Genomic DNA, 27,830 nt, shown 5'->3' with positions numbered 1-27,830 from the left:
TACTGTATTCTTATCTGAATTTCTATTCTTTCCAGATTATCATCTTATTTACTCTGATGATGGCTAAAGTGTAGATAGCCGAAACGTTAGAATATATGGATTTTTATTTCAGAACTGCGATCGTGTCTTTTTTATCCAGAATCATTATTCGACGCCTAAGTGTAATTGAAAAGGAAGTTTTTAGAAAACTTGAAAAACTGTTGAAACTCTATAGTTTCAAATAAATAAAAGAATCATTTTCTTTCCGAAGAAGAGAAGCTTTGACTCTGAAGAAGGTCTTCTAGCTCAGACAGACATTGACGTCAGCTTGTACGTAAGCAGGCCACCGCGATATGCTGTTGGTGACCACAGCAAGGTTACCGTCATAACATAATCTTTTTTAAAACATAATAACGTTATAAAAAACATAATAACGTTATTTAAAACATACCAACGTTCTTTATGAATGCCAACCGAGCTGCGACATCGTGAGGCTTCTCCCTCGCGGCTTACAGTCCTCGGGCTTCTCTTGGCTCAGCTTAGGTCGTCTATGTAAATTATCCTGCGTTGTTTTCTTTGGGAGCTACGGGGCGCATATCAATGCTTTAGTGTGCTATCTTGTAAAGTTACATTACTGGATAAAATCCTCGAAATGTTCCGCAATTCAATAGAAATGACGATAACGCGGCAGCAATTTAGCAGGGATAACGACAATTCGATCGAAATTCAGCAGGAATGACGATATTTTGATCGCGATTAAGCAGGGATGGCGGTAATTTGATCGCAATTCAGCAGGAATGACGATAATTTGGCCACAAATTATGCAGGAGGGATGACCATCACTGTTCTCAGTAGCTACATAGGCTCGGATCCCAACAAGAAATTTTCATTTGGCAACTTCTTCAAATACTAGATAAACCATTAATCATAGGCCTCCGAAAAGCATGATTCATTAAATAACGAATAATGAATAGTTTTAGCAAAGTGAAACCTGCAAATTTTCTACAGTAACATAAAAACATTTACATGGATATAGCTAAATTTCCACGCCAACCGGAAGTAGCGTGCAAAACTTTAATGCGACGAGCACGACTAGCAGAACACGACTATCGTATGAATCACAAGTGAATCAAAACAGTGAATTAGAAAAAGTTATTAAATAGAATGCGATTAGAAAAATTGTCACTTTATTTACGGAAAAAAATATCATGGAAACGCACTGACGAGTCAGGATGGCAGAGAAAGGTGCGTTTGCTTTACACTGTCTCGCAGCTGGCCAAACAATGCGTTTATAGGGTGGGAAAACTGACTAATATTTCAAATACAACCATTCACATGCAATAAATCTATATACAGTATCACAGAAAAGACTGCAGCCATCATATAAGAGGCACATGACACCATGCAAGATTGGTGTCGGCTCGTTGACGAGCTGTAACTTGTTCATGGTTGCTTATCACCGCGTCGCACGCAACGTACAGGTACAGGATTGCGATGAACAGCTCGCTCGATACGCGCCGCTGAAGAAAAGCTGGCTCGATACGCGCCGCTGAAGAAAAGCTCGCTCGATACGCACCGCTGAAGAAAAGCTTGCTCGACACGCGCCGCTGAATAACAGCTCGCTCGATACGCGCCGCTGAAGAAAAGCTTGCTCGATACGCGCCGCTGAAGAAAAGCTGGCTCGACACGCGCCGCTGAATAACAGCTTACGCTGAAGAACAGCTCGCTCGATGCGCGTCTCTCAATAACAGCTCGCTCGATACGAGCCGCCGAATGGCTGACGCGAAATTTTCGCTCACATGCCTGCATTAATGAGATCCTCGCAAAAAAATGAATAATTTTGCCAAGCTCGAATCTCAGCTCCCTGAAAGCCGTTAGCGTAACGGAAAAATTTTTTTAGAGGTGTCGAAAAAAATATTATTTCGTTGAGCTTTATTTCTGAATGAACAGTGAAACGATGCAAGCAACTGTGTGCTTCGGTTCATCATATATATCTCAAGTTTTCAAAAATAATATATGAATATACATAAATTACATTTCATAATTTTACAAGTATATCGAACATAATTGATAATAAAATACAACTGCGTACTAGGAAGAAATTGACATCAAGGTAGCGTGGCATATTTTTACAATCGTATGAGATTGCTGAATACCTATTTCAGACGTTCTTTTTCTAATTCCCGATTCCTCATTGGCTTTTTATTGCTTTGTCTTCGCAACCTTAATTATGACCGACGGACCAGCGCTCAGAAAAGGAATGGGTCACATTGTCCAAATGTCGAGACACTTTCTGCAAGTGTACTGATAAGCCCTTATGCCGGTCCAAACTATAGTCTTGTATGAACCTCGCAAGGACAGAAAAAAGTGCATCATTATTTGTACAAAGTCTCATTCATTCCTACGAGTGTGTTGCTGTAGAGGTTCCATAGAGGCCCGTACCTCTTACCATGCACCACACAATCGATGGCTTATGAATGACTCGCTGCACTTGACCTACTGCACTCAAAGCCTGGCATCCTCACGCAAGCGGACCGTAAACTTCACGGAAATTAAAAGCGCTGCCAGCGACTGGCAGCCTGCGGGATGCAGGTAGCCTCAATTCTTGATCAATTGAGTCCGACATGCGAGGTCATATTATGCCATGAATTAGTAAAATTGGTGGGGACGACAGCCGGGGTGATCGAATATTCGTAACTTTTCCGAAAGTGAACCTTCAGATTCGTTAAGTTAAACAGAGAGTAACTTTTGCGATCATTAAATGGAACATATGTAAGTACGGTAGTTTCCTATAATTTGATGCTCATCTTACGACCTGATCTTTATCCTTTGTCCTCCACGAACGGATTTTTTCGGGCGATCACTTGCAGCTCAATCAGAAATCTCCCTTTGAATTTATGCATGTATGCAGTTAAAAAACAGTCTTTCAAATTAGATTTCAGCTACGCTGTGATTGTGTAATATTATGATAGATGTTAATTATAAAAACTCAGAGGTAATCCACCTAAATTTTATATGTAATAGTGATTTGCTCATAATAGACGCCTACATAAGTTCGGCGGATAGTTAAGCTTTTTAGTTTGCATTTCAGAAGTAAGTAATAATTAGATAATAGAACAATACACGACTAGTGTCTCAGTGAGAGCATCAGCGGCATGATCCTGCAGCGCCTACATTGAAAGCATTACATCACTCACTTGTAAGTTATACAATTTTAATTTCATCTCATAGTAAACAAATTGTATAATTTGATTCGTATGCAATCTGATTGACATTGACAATTATTTCATGTGTATAACATGAGTGCACAAGACTCAGCGACGCGCGATACGTCACGACTTTCAATAAAGTTAATGATGGTTTTCCCCGCTGGTAAAATATACCAACTATGAAGGCCCTTATAAATGAAAAGTACATAAGAAGAAGAAGGTCGACTCTTTGCCAGGCATTTCTTATGACTGACTTTTAAGGCTGATATCTGCAATTAGGCGCGTGCCTGCCTCAGGCAAGTGGATATAATAAGTTAATTCAAAAAGATTGAGGTCGGGGCAACTATCTTATATCAAAGCGGGACAACTGCTAGAGCGAGGTAAGCTTGAACGTAAATATCTGGCAGTAGTTGGCAATGCTTTAGTGCAAATCTTGACTACAAAAACTTTTTCAATCATAATCTTGAACGAAGGATATTGAAAACTTACAATTCATTGTTAAAATCAACTATTAAAAGTAATTAATTTTTAATTTTACTTTTTAATAATAACAAAAACATAGAATGCAATTTAATAAACATAGACAATCATATATAGTATTTAATTTTTTTTTCTTATCCCAGTTCAGCTAAAATGGAAAGTGAAGCTTCGTAGAGACAAAAAGAATATTATTTATTTTAAATTCTATCATACGATGCAGAAGTGGATAGGCGCTGAAATCAACTAATTAATTCGAATTGACCAAATTAAAAAATAATTTTGTATGAATGTATATTCTTTTTAATTCGAGCAAATTCAAATTCTTTCTTGATTTCAGTTTGAAACTTAAATAATTTCCCTATTAGAAATTCTATCCTCGTATTATAAAAAAAATAGTTACAGATAGGCATCATGTCTGTTGAAGCTTTGTCGACCAAATATAGTCTGCTATTCCGACGGTTGGAATTGCGCTAACCAAATAGACAGTTTTTTGTCTGTTGGAAATACCACCATCAAACAGACATCTGTAATTGGTGCTAAGGAATCTAATTGCGATGAGCGGGCAAGGAAAATACCGAGCATATCTAACACCCTAGCAACAAAGTTGCTACGACGGATTACATACCCCTAACTGATAAGCAGCCATTATATAATGTGCTTCGTGTCTGGTAAGGATACTTAGCAGCTCGTTAATGGCGCAGGGACCCCGAAAGAATTTCGAAGAAACACTTAGATTCAGATCCGCATTCAGATTTTGATTTTGACTTTACGTCCTTGTCCTCGTCGTATTGGTACCTACGTGAAATCGACACGTTTAGACCCACTTTCGTACTTCCAGCCCTGCCACGAAGATGAAATTTTGGCCCATAATAGAGCCTGATTTTAGATTGACAAATCAAAAGTCGGATCCCCAAAATTCCCCATGGGGAAGCGACAAATCCCCAAAAACAAATAATTTTTTCAAAAATTCACAAAAAATCAACCGTTGCTTGCACGCGCCTCAATTTTGGCTCCTTTTCTTCTCCTTGGTTGGGGCACGTTTCCGGAAATTCTTGGCCAGGTCCGCTCAAAAAAACGCCCCCCAGGGGGGGAAAAGCAAAAAAATTATAAAATATTTGACAATTTTTAAAAAATCGGAGAAATTTTTTTGGACGTTGCCCTTCTAGGAAATTGTAGAAAATAATGAGATCTTTCACAGAAAAAATTGAAAAAATTCTGGGATTTTTTTTCGCCGAGAAAAAGCCGTTTTAAATTTTTGGCAGTTTTCTGTGGAGGCCAAACGGTTGAAGCTAGAGAGGAAATTTTTACGTTAAAATATCTCAAAATGGAAGTTAATAGGGGTTTATATCGAACAATTTCTCAATAAACTGCTTGGCTCGCGAGATATTCGAAAAAATCGATTTTTTGACTTTTTTGTAAAATTTCAAGGCGAAATAACTCGAAATCCGTGAATCTCACAGGAACGTTTATTTAGATGAAAAATCATCCCCAGACTTGTTTTATGATATGCCGTTGGAAAAATTTCAAAATTCAAAAAACAAATTTTTTCGCGATTTTTGCCGGATTTTTTCCAAGTTTTTCCCACCCCCGGGGTGGGGAAAATTTCAAACGAGTTATTCTCAGCCGGGATTAAAGCCACAGGCGCCAAACTTGGCACACATGTTGGGCATGATTGCAGGTATACTATAAACTTTTTTGGGTCATCCAGGGTCGTTTTTGTGGCGACAACGAATTAAAATCTAATTTTCTTCAAATGGGTTTTTTGTGAGAACTGCGCAGTCGATCGTCACCAATTTTGACACGCATATAGGGACCATCGGCATGTCTTATGTAAACGTTTTTGAGGAGGTCGTCATTATGAATTTTTTCGAGAAAAAAATTCAAAACGGAAATATTTGAAAATTTTTGAAAATTTTTTTTCTCAGTCAGAAAAAAGCCACACGTCTCAAACTCGGGGTACACAGGTCGACCATGATGAGAAGTATGTCTCTGTAAATTTACAGCCCTCTAGCATATATTGTACAACTATAAAAAAATTAAAACCCCTCCCCCTCCCCACCAAATTACTCGGCGACAAAGCAATGAATTGACTCGAAACTTCGCACATGTCTAGGGCATGACTTCCTGTACATGCGGTGAAATTCTCATATGGTCATCGCTTAGTACTTTTTTCCACAAAATCGAAATAATCGAAAAAACGTCCATAATCCGAGATCCGGCCAATTTCTAAGTCCCAGGGAATTGGGGATGAGGCGAAGACCACTGAATTTTCAAAATTCGTTTTCTCTTCTAAGGAAAAAGTCACATGCGCCAAACTTGGCACACATGTTGGGCATGATTGCAGTAAACTTTTTTGAGGGGGTCTTCATTATGAATTTTTTCGAAAAAAAAAATTAAAACCGAAATTTTTGAAAATTTTCGACATTTTTTTCTCAGTCAAGAAAAAAGCCACACGTTTCAAACTCGGTACACATATCGACCATGATGAGAAGTATGTCCTTGTGAATTTACAGCCCTCTCGCATCAATTTAACGACTACAAAAAAATCAAAACCCCTCCCCCTCCCCACTCAATTACTCGGCGGCAAAGCAATGAATTGACTCGAAACTTCGCTCATGTCTAGGGCATGACTTCCTGTACATGCGGTGAAATTTTCATTTGGTCATCGCTTTGTACTTTTCTCCACAAAATCGAAATAATCGTAAAGTTTTCTCGTGGAACCGATGTCCGCTCCTTCGCGGAGTTCCGTCACCTTGAACACTATTAAAGTTCAAAATCTATCAGTTACCTTCATTAAAATCATTTACTTTTACCAGGATTGTTGAACCGTATAGCGGTCCCGTAGAATGGTACGACTCCTGCTACGACCGTACTTCTATCGCCCTTCTGCAGCCGTATCACCAGCGGATGGGTCGCAGCTGTGTAGCCGGTCGTCCCGGCTAGTGGCTGTTCCTCAGAACTATCATGTTTCCTTGGTATTGATGTCTCACGGTCAGTCTTGCCGTAGGTTGTTCAATAATGACCGTACTGAATATAATTCTGGTGCAGTGCTCGAAACTTGAATTTTCGCGATTACCAAACGCCCATTAGCAAGAACGAAGATTAACTTGTTTTTTCATATGCAAATTTGTTCCATCTGGAAACTTGTTCCATATGTAAGCTTGTTCCATCTGGAAACACGTTCCATCTGTAAACTTGTTCTACCTGGAACTTTTTCCATCTGGAAACTTGTTCCATCTATAAGCTTGTTCTATCTGGAAATTTGCTCCATCTGTCAACTTGTTCCATCTGGAAACTTGTTCCATCTGTAAACTTGTTCCACCTGGAACTTGTTCCATCTGGAAATTTATGAATTTCTGGGCATTCCTTCCCGATTTTTTTCTTCACTCAGCGAGCCCGAGGCGAGTCGTCAGACACGCGAGGGCTCCCAAGTTCTAAAATCAAGGCCGCTTGATTGAAAATGCGCGGCCGATAGGCCGAGTCGTTATATACGTGTTTGTCGTGTTTTCATTGAAAGATCTTAGGTAGTTGCAGTATCAGCAGTGGCTTAGTTAACAGAAGTTCACAATGGGACATATACAAATCGATCGGGTTGAATAAAAGGTAAGTTGGTTTCAACATGTGAGCGAAATAAAACAAAATTATGATATCGAGTGCTCCATAAATGATTTCAGACCGTAACATTCCTGACTTTCTCACTTCGATTCTCACTTTCGAGGACCAGCGCAGAATAGCGCACAGAGAAAAATGTGTTGCGTTTAATCATATTGTTTAGCATTGAAACAAATACTGATTAGGTTAGGTTAGGTTAGGTTGGGTTCGATTTGGTTAGGTTAGGTTAGGTTAGGTCCTTTTAGGTTAGGTTAGGTTAGGTTAGGTTAAGTTAGGTTAGGTTAGGGAAGAATAAATAAAGTTAAGTAAGTTTGGGTAATGCTGCGCAGGGTTTTGAATTATGGGTAATGTAAGGTTGGGCTCGAGATAATTACATTATTTTGAGTACGGAAAGTTTATTATGAGTAAGGATGGAGTAGAGCCGTACAGGTTAGGTAAGGTTGGATAAGGTAAGGTATGAATAATTATGGTTACATAGATTGTGGTAGATGGGGGTTTAGGCAAAATTAGCCAATGTGAAATACAGAGAGAGTAGGCAAGGTTTACAAATATATGGAGGTGGTCAATTCTTTTGATGTTTTCGGAATTGCGTTTGAGTTAAAATACGATAGTGGCAGAGTGAGCTGATGATTGCTTGAGTGCTGTCTAATGTTGCAATTGATGAGATTTGAATTGTGACTGTGAGTATTGGAATTCTTTACAGGATTTATTTTCGGTGGACTACCGTGTAGTTTACCGTGTAGTTTAGAGTTTTATTGGCAAAATGCAGGGCGTTGTTGCTTAGTTTTGTTGGCGTGACTGATGAGTGATAAAAGTGTGAGTGTTGCTATTTTAATGATGACTTTTTGAGATTGATTATTTTGATAAGTGATAAGATATAGGACTGTGAGTATATATTGTATTTGCCTTAATGACGGAATTGTTCGATGTGAGTGAATTGTTGAAAATGATGTGAAAAAGAGTGCGCTGGTGATTGAATTGACTAGGTGTGTTATTGATGCGATTTATATTATTATTGAAGTAATTTAGAGCTGTTTGTAACGTAACATGTTATGTGTGAAAAGGGACTGTTGCGGCATGATTGTCCCTGATGTGCTGGTTAAAGTATTGACTTCAGCGTGTGCCTTCATTGACCTGATATGTTTTCAACGGCTGACCGTGTGGCCTTATCTCGTGACTTATTCCTGCGACCAAGTCTTGCTTGTCGCAACGCAGCAAAATTCCGTTAAAAATGACTAGATAAGAAATGCAGTTTAGGCCTGGGCAAATGCGGAAGACGGCAACGCTTGATGAGAGTTCTAGTGAAGCATTTTGGAGCAGACGATTATCACGCAGGACATGATAAGAAGACAGGTTATCAAAGCAAAGGCCAAGGTCACAGCTGTAAATTAGAACTTCACCTCAGCAGCAATGTGAGGCAATAGCACTTGAGAGTTGAGGCCAGGCTTCTGTAATGAATGGAGTGGAGGTTGTTTCGGATGTGTTATTTGACGTCTGTAATGTTATACGTCTTTATGTAATTAGAATCTATGAGGACTGTCTTGACATACGTGCAGGTAGCTAGAGTTTACGATGTTTGACATACGTGCAGGTAGCTAGAGTTTACGATGTCTGTCATGATATTCGTCTTCGCGTATCAGGAACCTACGATGTCTGTCATGATATACGTCTTCGCGTATCAGGAACCTACGATGTCTGTCATGATATACGTCTTCGCGTATCAGGAACCTACGATGTCTGTCATGATATATGTCTTCAAATATTTATAGTATATGGGGACCCAGCATATTTAAATTCCTATTTTGCTTGAAAACTCACTTTTCGATACAAATGTTACTGTACAGAGAGTTCATCTAGATAAATAATTCAGGTCATAATTCCTTATTATGCTTTATTTGTTATCAATTACAATATTCGTTTTCGACATTCATTTTCAATTATTTTTTCACTTTTGGGGTTCTCGATCACACCTGAGACCTTTTGTTTGTACATTATTTAAAAGTTCATTGTACACGTCACAACAACATGTACAACACAATATCCAGCATAAATAACTCTCTTAGAATCACAATCCACCAGAGATGCATAAATCAAGTCAGACCTCGAGAGCCATTGCCGAGGTAAGTGTGAACTGAAGGCGATTTATAGATGCCTTGTAGTGTCCCGCACACACAGATAAATTATTGAGATAGATGCCTTATTAATAGCATGTAGTGTCCCGCACATACAGATGAATTAATGAGACATTGTCCAATTAAATACTGATGCCCTTATTGTCCTTATATATATGTGGTTCATTCTGACGGCCGGGTTTGGCCCTGAAAAAACTTCATATCAGTGCTGCTTGTAAAGAGTGAGTCATTATTTGGACAATATGACTCGTCTAATTATTTGAGTGCAGACTGAGAGTTGAAGGCTTGAACCTCTGATATTTCTTATGAAGAAAGTCAGTTCCTCATGGGTTGACACAATATCGTGGAAATAAAAGCTATAATTTTTCACGAACAAATTAAGGACTTATTTGAGGATTATTTTAAATTCAAGAAAAGTTTACAATAAAGCGACGCAAATTGTATATGAACGACTGCTATTTTGTCCGTTCCAAAGTGCAGTTCCAAGAAGAAAGAAAAGAATAAGCAGACATTGCCAACGCATTTTCTAGAAATAAACAAAAATAACGAAGAATTGGGACCTCTTACTTTAATATAGAGAAGTAAATATTTTCTCGTTCGATCAGAGAGGTCTTCAGTTCAAGGTCTGGAAGATTACAGACCCCTGACGACGTGCTACTCAAGGGCTCAAGGGACGCGACGTAGGCGTGTCAATTGTGAAGATATTTACTCACAGAAATAAAATATAGAATTAAATTATAGCTGCCATTGTTTGTTGTGCATTCTTGTACGTTTAATATTAAATTAAGTTTACCTTAAAGAAAAATTTACAAGGTCTGCATTTTTTCCACACGATAATGGTCACGCTTTTGGTTTCATTTTTGAGATTTTGTCTTAACTTCATGACCATTTTACAAAATTCTGTTTCCGTTGTTCATGTTCGTGTTTTATTCATCTTGATTTGGCTGGTTCAATTTTCATTGCTCAGTTTCTTGTTTGGCTGCTCACAGTTCATGTTTTTTATTCATGGGGTTTAACTTGCAAGTTTAGACAATTGATGACCACGCAATGCAACATTTTATTATTACGATCCGTGAAAAACTTCATCTGCAATAATTTATTCACGTTTTATTAACTGGTAAGGTAAACCTTTTTCACGAATTTTAAATTTATGGACAAATTACTTAGAAAAAGTGAACGTGATGCATTTGAACTGAATGTCGATTGTAATGAATATGGCCAAGACATTAAAGGCCTTCTAGGTACACGCATGTTTTGTTACCTGCTACCTACGGATACGGAAATTTGCCCGAATGTGCATTGACGTAGCAATAGAATGCTCAATACGAATATAAAATTAATGAAGCCATTATCGGATATTCGTTCGAGCATCGATTGCCAGGCCAGAGTACAGACTGCGTTCAGCAGCTGAACGCTGAACCCAAGAGTTTTCGTTTCGTGAACGGCTTTGTCCAAAGAGGTAGGAAACAAAACAACCTTTAGTCTGTGGTAAATAAACAGTAAATCAATTTATATCATTTATATCATTTATAAATACTCATTATAATGAGTATTTTGTCAAACAGTAGCTAGGCTTTTGGCTCTGTGTATATGAACACAAATACAGGATACAATGCATACACTGTATAGGCGTCCGTCCGTCTCATGATGAACCTCACTTCATCGAACTTCCGACATCAACATGTCATCGGACTTCCGACATTTACTGAGGTATATGTGGGTTAGAGATCTAATTCCCCGTGGACGACTTGATTATAGTCCATCAGGAAGCCTTAGATATAATGATCTATTATCTGATTAACATGTCAGTGTCCTAGAAAATATACAAGGATATGATATAATCCATTAATCCTTTACATAGCTGCCGCCATACGCCAACCTAAATATCAACTATGTAGGAGCATTGCAACAAAAACGGCCAATACAACGTAAAGGCGCGGATGAGAAAAACAACACAGGAGTGTGTCAACGAGACCACGGCATCAATATGGGTAATGAACTTGCCTTGTTAAAAGTAAACCTTGCCAAAACACTGGAAAGCATTAAAAATGTATTGGTCTACGTATTGTATTGGTCAACGACAAATGCATCTGACTTGCCAATGTATTGAAAAGCCTTGACAAATGCATTGGTGATTGGGCTTGTCACAGTAAAACGCTCACGAGAGGTAGAGATAAGGTAGAGTTCAAAGGCTTAGAGTTATAATTTTTATATTCAAGGGTGTCTACTGAAAATACGAGTATAAATAGTACGAGCAACACAAAGAGGCCTTCGAAGGAAAAGAAAGTTCAGTTGTGCAGTAATTCCCTGCACCTCAGAAGATCAATTCTATACCGTAGCTAAGTTTGGGGGGCAAAGGTGTGATGAAAAGCATTGCGCGTCAACCTAGTGAGTCAATAATCCAATGTTACCATGACGCTGGGTGATGAATCGATGGCGTGGTCTTGCTATCATGCACGACCTCGTTCAGTATTATAAATCATTAAATATTGCCAGCATTTCCTTAAGAATTTTTTATACCCATTTAATTAAGACTCAATGTTCTAAGCAAGCATAACTGAGATGCATGCTTGTATGTAAGAAAATTTCACAAGTACACCGTACCAATGTATTTCGATTGGCTAGAAAAATCTGCTGGGTACTTCATAGGAAATATATTAGGGCTAATGTTTATAGGAAATATATTAGGGCTAAAGTTTATAGGAAATATATTAGGGCATTTATCTTCTATGATTTTCGAAGCGTAGAATAAATAATCCCAGACTCTATATATACACGGTGTTGTCATGGGCAACAACATGTCGCTCGGCGTTTCTATAGGAGCTGGAGCGAACCTTCACATAGCAATGCATTCATCGTCAGTAAGACTTAGTAAGCTTTTATGAACCACTATTTAAGGGTACGAAGCAATCGCTTTGTCTCTTTCCTATAGCATTTGTGATGCAAAATTTGCTACATATCAGCAATAATGAGGTCTCTGGAATCTCAATTAGCTCTTGTCTATTTGAAACAGTGTTTCGGGTAGACCGTCCTTTATGAATACTACACGCAAAGGCGATAAAAAATATTAAATGGTTTTATTACGAGGCGTTTTAACACCGTTATGCATAATTTCAACTAAAAACTAAATAATAAACGCTAGTACTAATCACTTGAACACGTCTTAATTACACAATTTAATCAAGTAAATTGCGTTGCAAGCCGTTCAGTAGATAACCACTCTCGATACGTGTTCGTGAGGTAAAAAAATAATTTCAGGAAGGTGGAAAATATCGAGATGCCAGTTGGTAACAGGTGTTCAGCCATCATTAGCCAGATTAATATTTTTGATGGATAAATTATATTCTGTGTTACGCCTTCAAGCATAGGCCATTAATTCAAGTTAATTGGTGCCTAATAAAAAATCATTTACGTGCGCTGATACTTTAGATTGAAGAAAGCTCTACTACTTTTGGTCGATCTCGGCCGTTTAAAAAATATTTGACTTCACGTGAACTATTTCAGCTCAAATTGGACCAGCGTACAGGTATACTAGGTAGAGTCTTTGGAAGAACTAAGACTACTGTGCGGAATAGTTAATCTCTTATAACATGTGAAGGCAACTACCCGTATATACATTTATAGATCTAGATCTGGTAATGTGATCGTCCACAAATTGATCGAAAATTAAAAAAAAAATTTAGATTGAGAACTTATTACCACTACTAACAGATATGATAGACGGAACAGATAATTTAATAGTGGGCAAGACATAGATTTTTGCATAAAAACTGGTTTTCCGAAAAAAACTAAAAAACAGCACAAAACAGCACCCACCTCTAGTGAGCTGATGAAACGCGAGCCTGACGGTAGAGAAGTTGCCTTGTCCGAGCTCGCCCCTGAACCTGTAGAGACCAACACGGCGCCCCAGCAGCGACTCCTTCTGCCAGCGCGGGTCGTGAGCCAGGCTGTAGAGGCAGCGCTCGTACGCCCCCAGGTTCTTAGCCTCGCTTGTGTAGCCATCGCCTGCAGACACTCACATAAATCAATGGTTCATATCGTCCAGATCGTGACACACTTCCTGCACGTAGCAATGGTGTGTCCATTTCCAGCCATCGCCTGCAGACACTCACATAAATCAATGGGGCATATAGTCCAGATCGTGACACACTTACTGCATGCAGCACTAGTATGTCCATTTCCAGCGCCAAGCTGTCTCAAGATAAATCACTAAAATTCAAGAAAATAAATCGATATTTGGACAAAGTAACACTCATTTCTCTAAGTGGAAAATACGCCGACCATTGCAAGAACTTCGGTGCTACAAGCAGCCAGCCAAGTTGGAGTAGAAGGTTTTAATTGTTTTGTTTTAATTTCACACAGTTTAGCTGAAGAGTACAGTTTGTTGGCTATTGTTCAGGCCATTGAGATGACACGGTTCATCAAAGTTGTACACTCAGAGCTTGTTCTAAAAATATATCGAAAAGTTGGCCTTTGTGGAGAAACTCGATGTTATTAACGAATGATATAGAAAAGTTTGATAGTCAAAGAGTGTTTAATTTGATTAAAGTTCCCAACAAGTTAGGAAATAGATTTACGATTAATTATTTTTAAATTCATCCAAAATGAAAATTTAATTGGCATTGCGAATTTTTAGGTTTTAATGAATATTGAAAGATAATGCAATTGCATTGTGTTTGAAACGACTTTTTTGATTAAAAGTTGTATTGCATGGGAATTTCGGTTATTCGAAAAATTTTCGTCGCTTGAACATTTGATCAGAAATAATGTAATATTTGTATGTTTTTTTAATATCCAAAAACTTAGGCGATTCAGCGTTTGAGTCTCTCGCAAGGAACCACGCACGCAGTCTGTCTTGCAGGTCTTCATAACTATCAAGTCTTGCAGGTCTGCATAAATAGTAAGTCTTGCAGGTCTTCATAAATCATAACTATTAAGTCTTGCAGGTCTTTATAACTATTAAGTCTTGCAGGTCTTCACAACTATTAAGTTTTGCAGGTCTTCATAACTATTAAGTCTTGCAGGTCTTCATAACTATTAAGTCTTGCAGGTCTTCACAACTATTAAGTCTTGCAGGTCTTCATAACTATTAAGTCCTAACTATTAAGTCCTGCAGCCTTCACAACTATTAAGTCTTGCAGCTGCATAACTATTAAGGTGATCGTGTTGCCTTATGATGACAAGGCTCTAGCAATGCTGTCCTAAGTACATCATTAAATGTTATGAGTTGACGAGGATATCATACATCAGCTGAGCTTTACTGCAAGCAACGGCAAGGAAGGCTCTCTTCTTAAAGGATTTACGTGGAAAGGTTCTTCCGAATTAATTATATTATGATGATAATAAAATTAAGTTACATGTCGTGTTGTTCGCGAGTTTCGTTCATGGATTTTCAGTAAATGAAAATTAAATCTTCAAGATCAAACACAAGCGACACCAGCTTGATCATAAAACCTCATTAATCAACAAAGCACCGGATTTTTCTAATCATATTTAAGGAAGATATAAAATTTACAGCAGTCTGGTGCTGAAAAAAACAACAAATAAATACTCGGTATTGGTAATGATGTAAATAACAGTCATTTGTATTATACCAGTATGGCTAGAACACAGTTGCCAGAAAGTCGCATTTCATTAGCACCACGTACGCCAGTAATATATTCTAAAAAGTTTTTTTGAAGTAACTAATTTCTTGAGCTCAAAATATTCATGTGAACTGCCGGAAGGTCGGCTGCGCGACAACAGCGCGTGTCGGTAAGGCAATTACCTTTGGACTGATGGAGCACATGGCGAAAAAAATATTGACAGAAGACGGTGACATTAGGCGAAGGGAAATAGGTCGACATTAGACAGATAAATATATTGAAACCAGATAGTGACATCAGGCGAAGGGAAATACGTCGACACTAGACAAAAAATACGTCGACACTAGACAGAAAATACGTCGACAGAAGACCGTGACAATAGACGAAGAAAAACACTTGAGATTGGACAGAGAAATATATTGACACCATACGGTGATAGTACACGAAATGAAGTAAGTGTAAAATACACAAATAAATCAGATAGACACGACTTGAAACAAAAATATTATACGAAGAATATAAATCACATTTGACGATAAGAATAGACGTAGGTATGCGCCGTGATAGGAAGATGATGCTAAATGAAAATAATACATCAACATTGAAGGACGATACTCGACCAAGAAACTGCATCGGCGTTAGACGGAAAATTTTCAGTTATACTATACGTATATAATACACCTCTATGGTTTATACATGTTATATATCACACATGTATAGCATTTCTTCTGTCTGGCACGTATACTTTATAGCACGTATACTGCATAGAAAGCATAATGTATGGAATGTATACACTATAGCACGTATAATGTATACTGTATAGCATGTATACTGGATATCATGTATACTGCACAGCTAACCAAGCGTCCGGTGCTGTGTACAGGCCTGTGCTGTGTACAGACCTGTGCTGTGTACAGACCTGTGCTGTGTACAGACCTGTGCTGTGTACAGACCTGTGCTGTGTACAGACCTGTGCTGGAGGTGGACCGTGTAGACGAGTTCCTAGCGACCTCATGACGCGTGTACTGCATGCGGTTGCCTGGTAGAGCTGATGACGTCACCAACATGATACCGTAAAGCTTCTTCAGTCTTTATTTAAATAAATTTAACACTTTTTCCACTCGGGTTGCAGAGTCTGGCCAATTATTTTGCGATTTATATTATCTTCTCACTGAGATGAAAATCTGTTAGCTACTTTAGTTCACTGGAAACAATTGCGGGAAATTTTGCACATAAGTTCGAAATTTACGTAGCTACATTTGTACAGTCCTTAGTTGTATTCTTAGTTACATTTTTCATCATGAACTTAATCTATGATTATTTATTAAAAATAGCTCATTCACTCACTCACTCACTTAATAGATTAAACTTCTATTGTTGTCTAGTATTCTGCAATATTGCACAATAAAATTGACTATTATCAAATCATCGAAGCCTGATTCTGTATTCATTGAATTCTAAGAAAACGAATATTTATGTTGAGGGAATTCACTATTCATGAAAATATTGCGATTTTAAAACACTCTTGCTCTGCGGAAAAGATGTAAATTAGCAAACGTTATTTTTACATGAAGAGTTATATAATTGAATCTGTGTGTGATTCTGAACAAAGTTTTAAGCCCCATTTTAATTTTTTTGTATCTGGATCGAAAAAAAGCTAGAAATATTATGAAGCCTACTACATATTATGTAGAAAATTTTTAATTATAGTATTCAGCATATAAGGCACTGCACATGTATTTTGATATATAACTCTGACTTTGGTTATACTCATCTGCCAACCCATGTCAAATTTTTAAACTTAAATCAATTTAATCCAATATAATTCAATTTTCAGAATGTTCGGTCATCACTGAAACTAATGAATTTGTTTCAAAGTATTTTTCCGACTAAAATATGACGAATTATTTACTTCTTTTAACAAGAAAAACTGTGAAAACCGTAACATTGAAGACACATACTTCATCGTGACAATAATCGCTATGCATTACAGAATAAATTTAGATTGTAATCAAAGTTCGAATATTTACTTTTTTCCTACGTACTGTACGCTAATACTGAATTTATATTTCTTATTAAAGTAACATGAAAGATCAATATTTCCATAATCTTGGACCTTCGACGACATTTTTGCTATTTTAAGTAAAATCATTCGTGCTTCATCATTCATATTGTATGTGACACAACCATTCACGCTCGCGTTGTGCCGGATGAGTCGCAACAGTTCGTCTTGCTCTAATTTTCTTTCATAATCAAAAGAAAAGCAGACAATTTTATGAAAATTTATTGAACAAATAGAAGATTTTGGGAACTGTTATATTTAACCGTCAATGTTCCTCAAATAATATTTCTGAAAATTGACACAGTTTGTGCACGATAAATTGTCATTTTAGTACGATTTTTTTTCAATTCTGATGACATATTACTGAATGACCTCGTGACCTGAATGCACACGAGGGTGAAATAGGACTTTGAAAAAGTTTAAAATGGAAAAAGTTATGATAAAACTTTAATTTTTTCCTATTTCTGTACATTTTCAGTAATAATTGAAATGACGATTTATTTTTAAAGTTTTAAAACATTCACAGAATGGCTTAGATCTTTTATAAGTGAAAACCGAGTCACACACCTAGCACCCGTATATGTGTCTGGGGCCATACTTTCAAAACTCGCTAAGTGAACGTAAGTACTTACGCTCTATTTTCTTGTCTATGATTGGTGGATTTTGCTTGAAAGGCCGTCAATGCTTGGCTGATGAATTTACGATCTCTTAATTTTTTTTCAAAGTATAGGTCCAGACCAGGAGTCACACACCGAGCACCTGCATACGTGTCTGGCCAGAAGTCACACATCTAGCACCAATATACGCGTCTCGTCTGGCCAGAGTCACACCACGATTTATTTATACTCTGGTGACGTGTACATTGTACACACCGCTACACCTGCCATCGATGGCATCACGTGGCGCCTCTGCAGCGCCCTGCCAACTCCTGCATGTCTCGTATCAAGGTTTTGTGTCGACGTGAAATGCTCTAGAGTGACGGGTATTTAAAGATCTTGATGAAATTTCGAAAATTTTCATTAAAATTCAGATTTCAAAACGTTAGTCGGCAGTGACACAAAAAATTCAGACCCAAAGGACTGACAAAAGGCTGTTAATTATCAAAATTTGCCTGTCGCTTCAGATATTTAACGAACTAACGATGCGCGTTATCATTTAATTGTATTCTGTCACCAAGTATTTTAGGGGAATAAAGTATAATAATATTAACTAAGAGGAAAATGTATCCCTTTATACATGCGCTGCTGGCTCTGGTGCCAGAAAATATCAAGATCTCCCGCCTCCTCATACGCAGCGAGACGCTCAGCTCAGAGAAATGTTACTATAATTGCAGGAATATTTGAACTCCAGTTTCTGTACTAAAAGCTTATGCGAGGAATATTTCATCTCATTCTACAGGAACGATAAATGGAAGTATTGCGAACATAAAGCAAAGTCTCAGAATCATGTTCACGCAACTATTTACAGCAGCTAACCTACGCATCTCAAAGATATACAGTATATGTCAGAGAATATTTCAAACGATTCCGCGACGTTATTGAATGGTGTCTTTACCAACGACTCACGTTGTGTATTTATAGTGAGATCTCGATGTAAATATTTTGATATTCATTTTTTTAAATAAAGCGCCCTTCGTGCAATTGCTGCTAATTTTCTTGTCGACTTTCACGCCGGATCGATTCCTCCCGCCAGTCCTATCTGTGATCATTGAGCCAGTCTAGGCCTACCTGTGATCATTGAGCCAGTCTAGGCCTACCTGCGATCATTGAGCCAGTCTAGGCCTACCTGTGATCATTGAGCCAGTCTAGGCCTACCTGTGATCATTGAGCCAGTCTAGGCCTACCTGTGATCATTGAGCCAGTCTAGGCCTACCTGTGATCATTGAGCCAGTCTAGGCCTACCTGCGATCATTGAGCCAGTCTAGGCCTACCTGTGATCATTGAGCCAGTCTAGGCCTACCTGCGATCATTGAGCCAGTCTAGATGTTGTTGGTTTGAGCCAAATTCTATTGCAGAATTTATTGCCCGCCAGTCGATACATCCTCGGGGCTCCGCACTACAATCTTTATTGGCTTGGTATTTTTTGTGAAGAATTGTGAAGCTCCTGGCATATTTCACCGAGAACTGATGGCATGGAAGTAGGATGTGAATCTAGTTTACCGCAGAGCTTGAATTAAGTCATCTGTTACTCTCAGTTCTCCATAGACTTCTGCTAATGAAATTCTTTTTATTTTATGCGCAGCACGCGATCATGTAAAGAGAGGGGTCCATGGTTCAAAGTGAACCAGGTCAGGCAGGTCAAAGTGAACCAGGATGAGAAGGTAACTCTAGGCAGAGTCGTCCATTCAACACCCAATCAACTCATATTTCGTCGTGGAGTAGCATTACTCTCATAGCCAGGCTCGACACCGTAAACACTGCTTCAGCAGTGTAGGTCATGGAAGTCTGAAACTCATGTTATTCACTCAATAAACTCGTCCAAGGAAGAAGCACAAAAAATAAGCGTATAATTTCAACACATCTTGATACTCAAATCAACGGTTGCGTCGCAACGTGATTCGAATGATCAAATTTCTGAAACACTTCAATTAAATTCAAATCAGCGTATGGGTGTAACTGAGAGAGGTCGCTGTTCTGAATGCTTAAGTAGGCTACGCTAAAGATGACCGAGGGCGCTTATAAATAACGTGTGGTGTAGAGCCAAGAAGTTACGCGTGTTGATTAACCTCGTGACGAAGTATAGTTTGTGTGCTGACAGCGTCTCTGACGTGTAGAACTATTTATTCTATCGTACCATAGGGGCACATGACTCCTCGACTGCCCACCCTCAGTTCAGTGATCAACTTCGTCTCGCGGAACAAACGTGGGCATGATATTGAAAATACATGACAAGAGAGAATACAGAAGTCTAATGTATTTAACATTTGTGTGTGTTTTAAGCTTGGATGAATTGTGAGAAAATTCACATTCAATTTTGAGCGCATCATTTTAATTATAGTCTCGTTTTATTTGCAGTCCAATAATCTATCGTCTACACTTGATCGTTTTTTAAAGGCTCTTTTTTCTCTTGAAGCGAACTCTGTGTTTTCTGAATCACGCGGAAGCTCAAGAAGCACGAAGCCGGTGCTGGAAACCCGGAAGAGATTTTGGTCGCCATTCGGCAGCTAGCGTAGTAAAGTTTTCTTCGTTATAGAAGAGTTCAGTAAAGGTAGAAACTTTTGCAACGACACATCGACTCGACTTTAGTGCCAGACTTTTGACACTCGCTGCCTGGGACGGACTTGAGCTCGACCTCACAGGTCCGTAATGAAGGATCGTCCGGCAATCAAGACGGCTAGTCTAGAGATTCTGCCGCGGCAACATGGCATTACTGGCAACTGCCGCGGCAACATGGCATTACTGGCAACTGCTGCGGCAACATGGCATTACTGGCAACTGCCGCGGCTACATGACATTACTGGCAACTGCCGCGGCTACATGGCATTACTGGCAACTGCCGCGGCTACATGACATTACTGGCAACTGCCGCGGCTGCATGGCATTACTGGCAACTGCCGCGGCTACATGACATTACTGGCAACTGCCGCGGCAATAACACGGCATTACTAGCATTTGTCGTCCCAATTAAAAACACGGTATTGCTGGCAACTGCTGCACTAGAGTCGGCCCTAGAGTTCTGGCAGGAGTAGCAGCCGCATTGCATTATAGGCAAAAACTTGGTGGAAAAACTGCCATTGAAGTATTACATAAAGGAGATGTGGAGGTATGTGCAGTTACAACAAATGCGCTCTATATATATATATTAAAAATTAAGCTTTCCTGTGGGTTAATGATTACGATCAATAAGATTAAAGCTGCAAGTCGAAGGTTCGAAATCCACAAATAACAGTGAAAATTCTAGTCAAAATTAGCATGATGCGGTAATTAGCATGATGGGCGGTAAAAAATCGGCGACAGATCAACATGGGCAAATCGAAGCCTTACACCAACACTATTCGGCACATCTCAATTGAACATAACTTACAGCGGCAATTAATGCTTGATGTAATAAATGCTGGTGTTTTGTCAGTGTAATGATGGTTGCAAAGAAGAAAATACTAAATTCAAGCTTCACGACATTTTACACTTTGAACTGCATTTGATTTTAAAATCTTCTACAAATCGACTACAACAAAAGAGGTATACCTTGAAACGATCGTGTTATTCGCGATTATATTTAATAAACGCTAAATTTCCCATGCAACATTTATGTATATGAGATGAACCATTTTGTGTTTAATTTAATTTGCATTACATTGAGACTTGTTATCAAGGCAGAAAAAAATTTCCCATATCTATGAAAAAATATAAAATCATTTTGAATTCCTGGTTCGGGAGGATCGACTGAACTAGCGCGGTGAGAGTCGAAACTTGAGTTTGCTTTCCCATTGAGTGATGAAACTCAGAAAAAATGTTTTAGCTATTGTATTCAATTTAGAAGCTTTAGTGAACAGACACGTCTAGCAGAATTTATTTGCTGAAATGTTGAGTTCGATATTTCAGAAGAGTCCATTGAGATTTCTTTTGTAACTGAATTTGAATTTTTCAAAACGCCATTTGCTAGGCCTAGTGATAAAACAATTCAAGGAAATAGGAGCATTAACTTAGAGTGACTGTATGAAAATTATTTCGAACAATTTCGGTACCTCTTCTATCATTAGAAATGACAATGTCCGCTGCATCCCACCGGATAAATATTTAACGAGACCAAAGGATACTTGTCAAATTGCTGCTGAAAACAAACTGGATCCGCAAGTGATCAAAATGAATTGTAATAAACTTTCAAGTGTATTCTATGATGATATTTATTATTCACAGTAGAGAATATAAAACCAACAAATGCCTAACCTAACCTCAATCGAAATGACTACTCCATTCAATACCGCGATGATAAAAGTCTGCGGAAAACCAAACGAAAATTCAACTACGTTGAATATGGGAACGGACTTGAATTAAGGGATAAAATTTGACTATACATGTACGAATGCAATATGTTTCTACAAATATTATTATAAACGAAGAGTCTCGATAATGAGATTCATTTACACAAACGTTAGAATAGGTATAAGTAAGAGGCTCTACTCTACTTATTATAATAGACATTTGTTGGGAACTGTTTGACAATTTTTGGCTATTGTTAGACAACTTTTAGCTTTTGTTAACCAGTTAATGACAATTTTCGGCGATTATTTTTAGAACCATCACGATACACCGGAGATCGAGGCGCTTGTGCCCAAGTATCCACTTATCACATACTATCCGTGTTATATTATACACCATATTCCACATCAATCACACAAAAAACATAGTTTCTCACAGCATTTATTCAGTTATTATCCTGGAATGATCTATGTCTGCCAAGTCGATGACGATCGCTGGGCCTGAAAATTTGTGTTTTTCAATAGAACGAACAAGCGAGTATCTCGAGGAGTGCGAGACATTACATCTTTACACCACGGGAGCCGACGCGGCACTGGCGCGATGCTTGAGCTCGTGGCGGCAGGTGCTGAGCGAGTTCACATGCACGGCGACAAGTTAGTGATCTTTTTAATCCTTGTTAGAATGTATCATTTTACGACGTTATAATCGTAAAGAGTTTAGGCACAATTATAATAATGTAATCCGATAAGGTTATGGACGTTCGTTGTAGGAAGATGTTAGTCGTTGACGTGTTGTCATATGACGATGCGGGCACCCCGCACGTCGTGACGTCAGCTATAAAAGATGTTGATTGTTGACGCCTTGTCATGTGACGATGCGCGTGACGTCACTTGGCAGCGCTTGCCGAACAACTACAACCATCGTCTGCCAAGGCCAAGAATAGCGACCAGCCTCACTAAACATCACACCAACAGTTCGGGGTTCGAGAAGTTATTTTCTGATTCTTAGGAACCAATAGAACACTGACAGCTGTGTTGCAAACATTTAAAAATAAATACATTTATGATAGAGGCAATTTTTAATTAAAAAATCACATTGGAGGCCAATGAGACATGGTAAATTGAGACACCGATTGAATCACCTAAATATTTTACACATCTAACAACCGGCAGGGAATATTACTGGCGCCTATACTGATCATTATATTATAGTAAACGGCTGCGAATAATAAAGATCTGTATTTAAAGAAGTCCCATTATTAAAGATTCTTTATGCCTCTCAATCGAAACGTCGTTTGAATAGCAAGCCCTCTAAAGTGAACTTCAATTTGCATCAGCCACGCTCGCAGAAGACACTTTCATTTTACGACTATCATAAATGTTACGATGGACATGTTACGATAGTATGTTACGATGGTCATGTTATGATGGTCATGTTATGATGGTCATGTTATGATGGTCATGTTACGATGGTCATGTTACGATGGTCATGTTACGATGACCATGTTACGATGGTCATGTTACGATGGACATTTTATGATGGACATGTTATGTTGGACATGTTTTGATGGACATGTTACGATGGACATGTTATGATGGACATGTTATGATGGACATCTTATGATGGTCATGATGCGATGGACATGTTATGATGGACATGTTATGATGGACATCTTATGATGGTCATGATGCGATGGACATGTTATGATGGACATGTTATGTTGGACATGTTATGATGGACATGTTACGATGGACATGTTATGATGAACATGTTATGTTGGACATGTTTTGATGGACATGTGACGATGGACATGTTATGATAGACATGTTTTGATGGATATGTTATGATGGACATCTTATGATGGTCATGATGCGATGGTCATGTTACGATGGTCATTTTACGATGGACATGTTATGATGGACATATTATGATGAACATGTTGTGATGGTCATGTTATGATGGACATGTTATGATGAACATGTTGTGATGGTCATGTTACGATGGTCATGTTACGATGGTCATGTTACGATGGTCTTGTTACGATGGTATGTTACGATGGTCATGTTACGATGGTATGTTACGATGGTCATGTTACGATGGTCCTGTTACGATGGTCATGTTACGATGGTATGTTACGATGGACATGTTACGTGGTCATGTTGCGATGGTCATGTTACGATGGTCAGGTTACGATGGTCTTGTTACGATGGTCATGTTACGATGGTCATGTTACGATGGTCCTGTTACGATGGTATGTTACGATGGTATGTTACGATGGTCATGTTACGTGGTCATGTTGCGATGGTCATGTTACGATGGTCTTGTTACGATGGTCATGTTATGATGGTCATGTTACGATGGTCTTGTTACGATGGTATGTTACGATGGTATGTTACGATGGTCTTGTTACGATGGTATGTTACGATGGTATGTTACGATGGTATGTTACGACATGTTACGTGGTCATGTTGCGATGGTCATATTACGATAGTCATGTTACGATGGTATGTTACGATGGTATGTTACGATGGTATGTTACGATGGTATGTTACGATGGTATGTTACGATGGTCATGTTATGATGCACATGTTATGATGGTCATGTTACGATGGACATGTTATGATGGTCATGTTACGATAGTCATGTCACGATGGCCATGTTACGTGGTCATGTTGCGATGGTCATGTTACGATGATCATGTTACGATTGATTTGGTTATGAAGCAGAGATTGAGCTTGAAATTGACAAGAAATTTATAAGCAAAGAAAATGCTCTGAAGATTTGCCATGATTTAATTGAAAACGTTTCGGATATTAGCTCCATCATCTATTTAAAACCTCAGGAATACAAGCAAAACCCACCGAAAAATAAATCTTTACAGAAAATACTATAACCTAAATTATCAGATAAACAGGGTTTAAAAATGCATAATGTCAATCAATTAATAATTTCAAATTGATAAAAACTGTGAGTATTGGGCGGACACAGTTATCGTTTGAAAATATTCAGGGAATACAAGATCCTATATTCTGAGGCCACAAAGGTAGAGCTCAAAATTAGTTTATAATTTTGACACATAAACAATTCAATTAGCAATTTCAAAAGGACCGCCTGTTACAACCATTCATAAATTATGATCGACTAGTGTCCCTGCTGTTTTAAAATACTGTTTAAAAAACCTTTACTACAGTCAAGCCACCATCAACCGTCGCTGTATTTGTGACATAAAAGTGTCACCAAAGGGACATAGCGATGCTATGTTCCTTATTATTATTATAAAGCTAATATTATAATTATTCATTATTATTATAAAGCTAATATTATAATGATAATTATAATGTTATTATAATCTTATTATTATAGAGCTAAATAATTTTGACGACAGGACCATCACAATGCGCTTATCAAATAAACTTTTGTGCCTAAATTGGGTCAGAATCGCAGGAATATTAGGATTAGAACATGTTTGATTTATGCAAACAGAGGACAACAATATTCCTGGAGTCATTGAATTTATTTGAAATTGAAGTTAAGAAGCATATAGCAAATGATAATTAAGTTGTTAGAGTCTGAGAACCAAGATTGGAGCAAAGAGGTGCGGGTTCGATCCCAGCTCTGCGCGCCAGTTTCTGGTCAGAATCGGCGAGGAGGCCGGGCGGTTAAGCAAGGAAAATTGGAAGCAGTGAGTTGTGAGTTCGAGCCCTCAGCAAGCTGTGAATGTTCTGCGATGTTATGAATCGGCGACAGGCCTACGGCCTAATAAACGCTGAAACCGCTATATTATATACTATACCGCTATATTTACAAATTAATTTGATTGCTCGGAAAAACTCGAAGAAAGTGAAGATAATTTGATATTGCATTCAAGTTTTTTTGTATAATTATCAGGGCAAATAAATATTCAGATGCCGAGTTGCCTGCTTCAATCAGAATATTTTTTTCTATGCATTCCGTATGATATTAGCTATAGAGCTAGACCACCAGTCGTTGATACGTATTGTTATTATCAGTTGAATGATTCCACGGATTATTTTAATAAACATAAAGTTCACTTGGTTTGTGCTCTGTAATAAATTTTTATTTACTTGTCGATGCTTTAATTGTCCCAATACTAGTGAATGGGAGTAAATCGTTTTTATTAAGTTGCATAAACACAAACGCCTTGTTTTAAATTAGTGCTAGTGTTGAGTATCGTCGCAATCTTTTCGGAAGTTTCGTAGATATAACATGATGCTGTTGAATTCAAGACCATTTAGTAGTATAACACACGAATGAAATCTAAAACGAAAAGTTAATTCAGTGAATAAATGCTAACGTATTCCTAAAGTGAGGTCATGTTAGAAGTACCGTGCGAATAGTGCTGGAGGCGGTCGAAGAATAAACCCTTAATATCTGATTATTGTAGCCAACAAGTATTAAACCATGTTGCTCTTGAGCAACGATTCATTGCTCTTCAAAAGCATTTCATAATGTAGTCACTAAATTTTTTTTTGCAGTGTGCAACAGCTATCGCGCAAAATAATTGAACTAGGTAGCTCACACAAGTGCAATGCTTGATTGAAATGTTCATACAAATTATTTGATGAGTATGTATGGCTCAAAAATGAAATAGAATGAGTTACTTAAATCTTGAATTGGTACATATATACGAAATACCATATATTTCTGAAGACTTTTACTTAAATATAGCCGATCGGGTGAGGTCAACAATATTTTTGACAAATCCTGTGATTGGTCGCGTTCAAATTGGTTGCCGCCGAGAATTCGAGTATGTTGTACTTGTATGTTGTTTTGCGTGTGCCGTGTGCGTGTGGCATTTAAACTTTGCCAAAGTGTACAAGTACAAAAGCTGTAACAGTGTAACATTATCTTGCATTTCCTAATTTTGTTATGGTTTACGTTCATTTAATTAGCTTGTACACAGTTTATGTGTAGATAGGCATCAAAGTGCATTTTCAGACTGTTAGAATAATCATAACAGTGATGTCGGCTCGACCTCGACCGTCGACGGCTCTGAAGAGTGGGCCGATGTGGCCTGTCATAAATTCTTCATATGATTGTTCAACCATAGTGTTGAAAGTAAAAGGGAATATCAACGCAGGCGGCAAGACCAAGCTGGAATAATATTGGATAATCAGCTTGGCCACAGGCAACCCCCAGACTAAATGATAATGCAGTTAATGTTAATTCAGTTACCTCAGTGGCAAATCAGAGAATTTTTTAGACTCTTCCTCAAGTTCATTTTTGAGTCCTATAAGTAGGCCAGTGAAGTATCCTGGATACCAGCATTATCATACATAACTAAGAAATTAGTTTAAATCTTAGGTAAATATGGAAATTAAGAATGAACTGATTCTAAAAATCTCTGGTTTGTCACTACTCACTATGCCAGGCCCCCAGTCCCCACCAATTTGTATTTTGTAGTACTAGCCATCTGAGAAATTTGTGCCAGAGTCTAGTGTAAAATTATTAGCAATTTATTGTGTAAATATAGTGGGTATTGTGTAAGTCAGGATGGAATTCTAATTTTGAAGGTTCATATATTATTTTGATCCACCAAGACCACTTTTTCTATCCAACATTGTTATTTGAGGCAAAAAATGAACTTCTTAAAGGCATAAAATACATAGGCTAACTTGCTCAGTTTCTATAAAGTACCTAACCACTTGGAAGTTTTATGCCTGCACCTTTCACTCAACAATTAAACTTAGACTTATATAAAGTATTAGTTAGTTAAAAGTTTGTCTCTTAAGTTGACCGCAATGAACTAAACTTCATTATGTAATCATTAGGCAGGGATTTCCATCATGCGACACTAAACACGCAATTCAGAGTTCAGACGATCAGAACTA

The 27,830-nt window shown here is 38.1% G+C and overlaps 1 protein-coding gene across 1 annotated transcript in view; it reads right to left on the bottom strand.

The window, feature by feature from the left end:
- Nucleotides 1–16,522, bottom strand: part of LOC108674015 (serine/threonine-protein kinase NIM1-like) — a 25,294-nt gene extending 8,772 nt beyond the window's left edge. Inside the window, exons 1-2 of the mRNA XM_018161913.2 lie at nucleotides 15,968–16,522; nucleotides 13,229–13,417 (exon numbers count right to left, since the gene is read on the bottom strand). Coding sequence (XP_018017402.1) covers nucleotides 13,229–13,417; nucleotides 15,968–16,064 — 286 coding nt within the window. The 5' untranslated portion in view covers nucleotides 16,065–16,522. The remainder of the gene's footprint in view (nucleotides 1–13,228; nucleotides 13,418–15,967) is intronic.
- Between the last annotated feature and the right edge of the window lie 11,308 nt (nucleotides 16,523–27,830).

The sequence above is a fragment of the Hyalella azteca genome, unplaced genomic scaffold (genome assembly GCF_000764305.2).
Source record: "Hyalella azteca isolate HAZT.00-mixed unplaced genomic scaffold, Hazt_2.0.2 contig47, whole genome shotgun sequence".
NCBI lineage: Eukaryota > Metazoa > Arthropoda > Malacostraca > Amphipoda > Hyalellidae > Hyalella > Hyalella azteca.
This window is presented reverse-complemented; position numbering and strand designations above follow the sequence as displayed.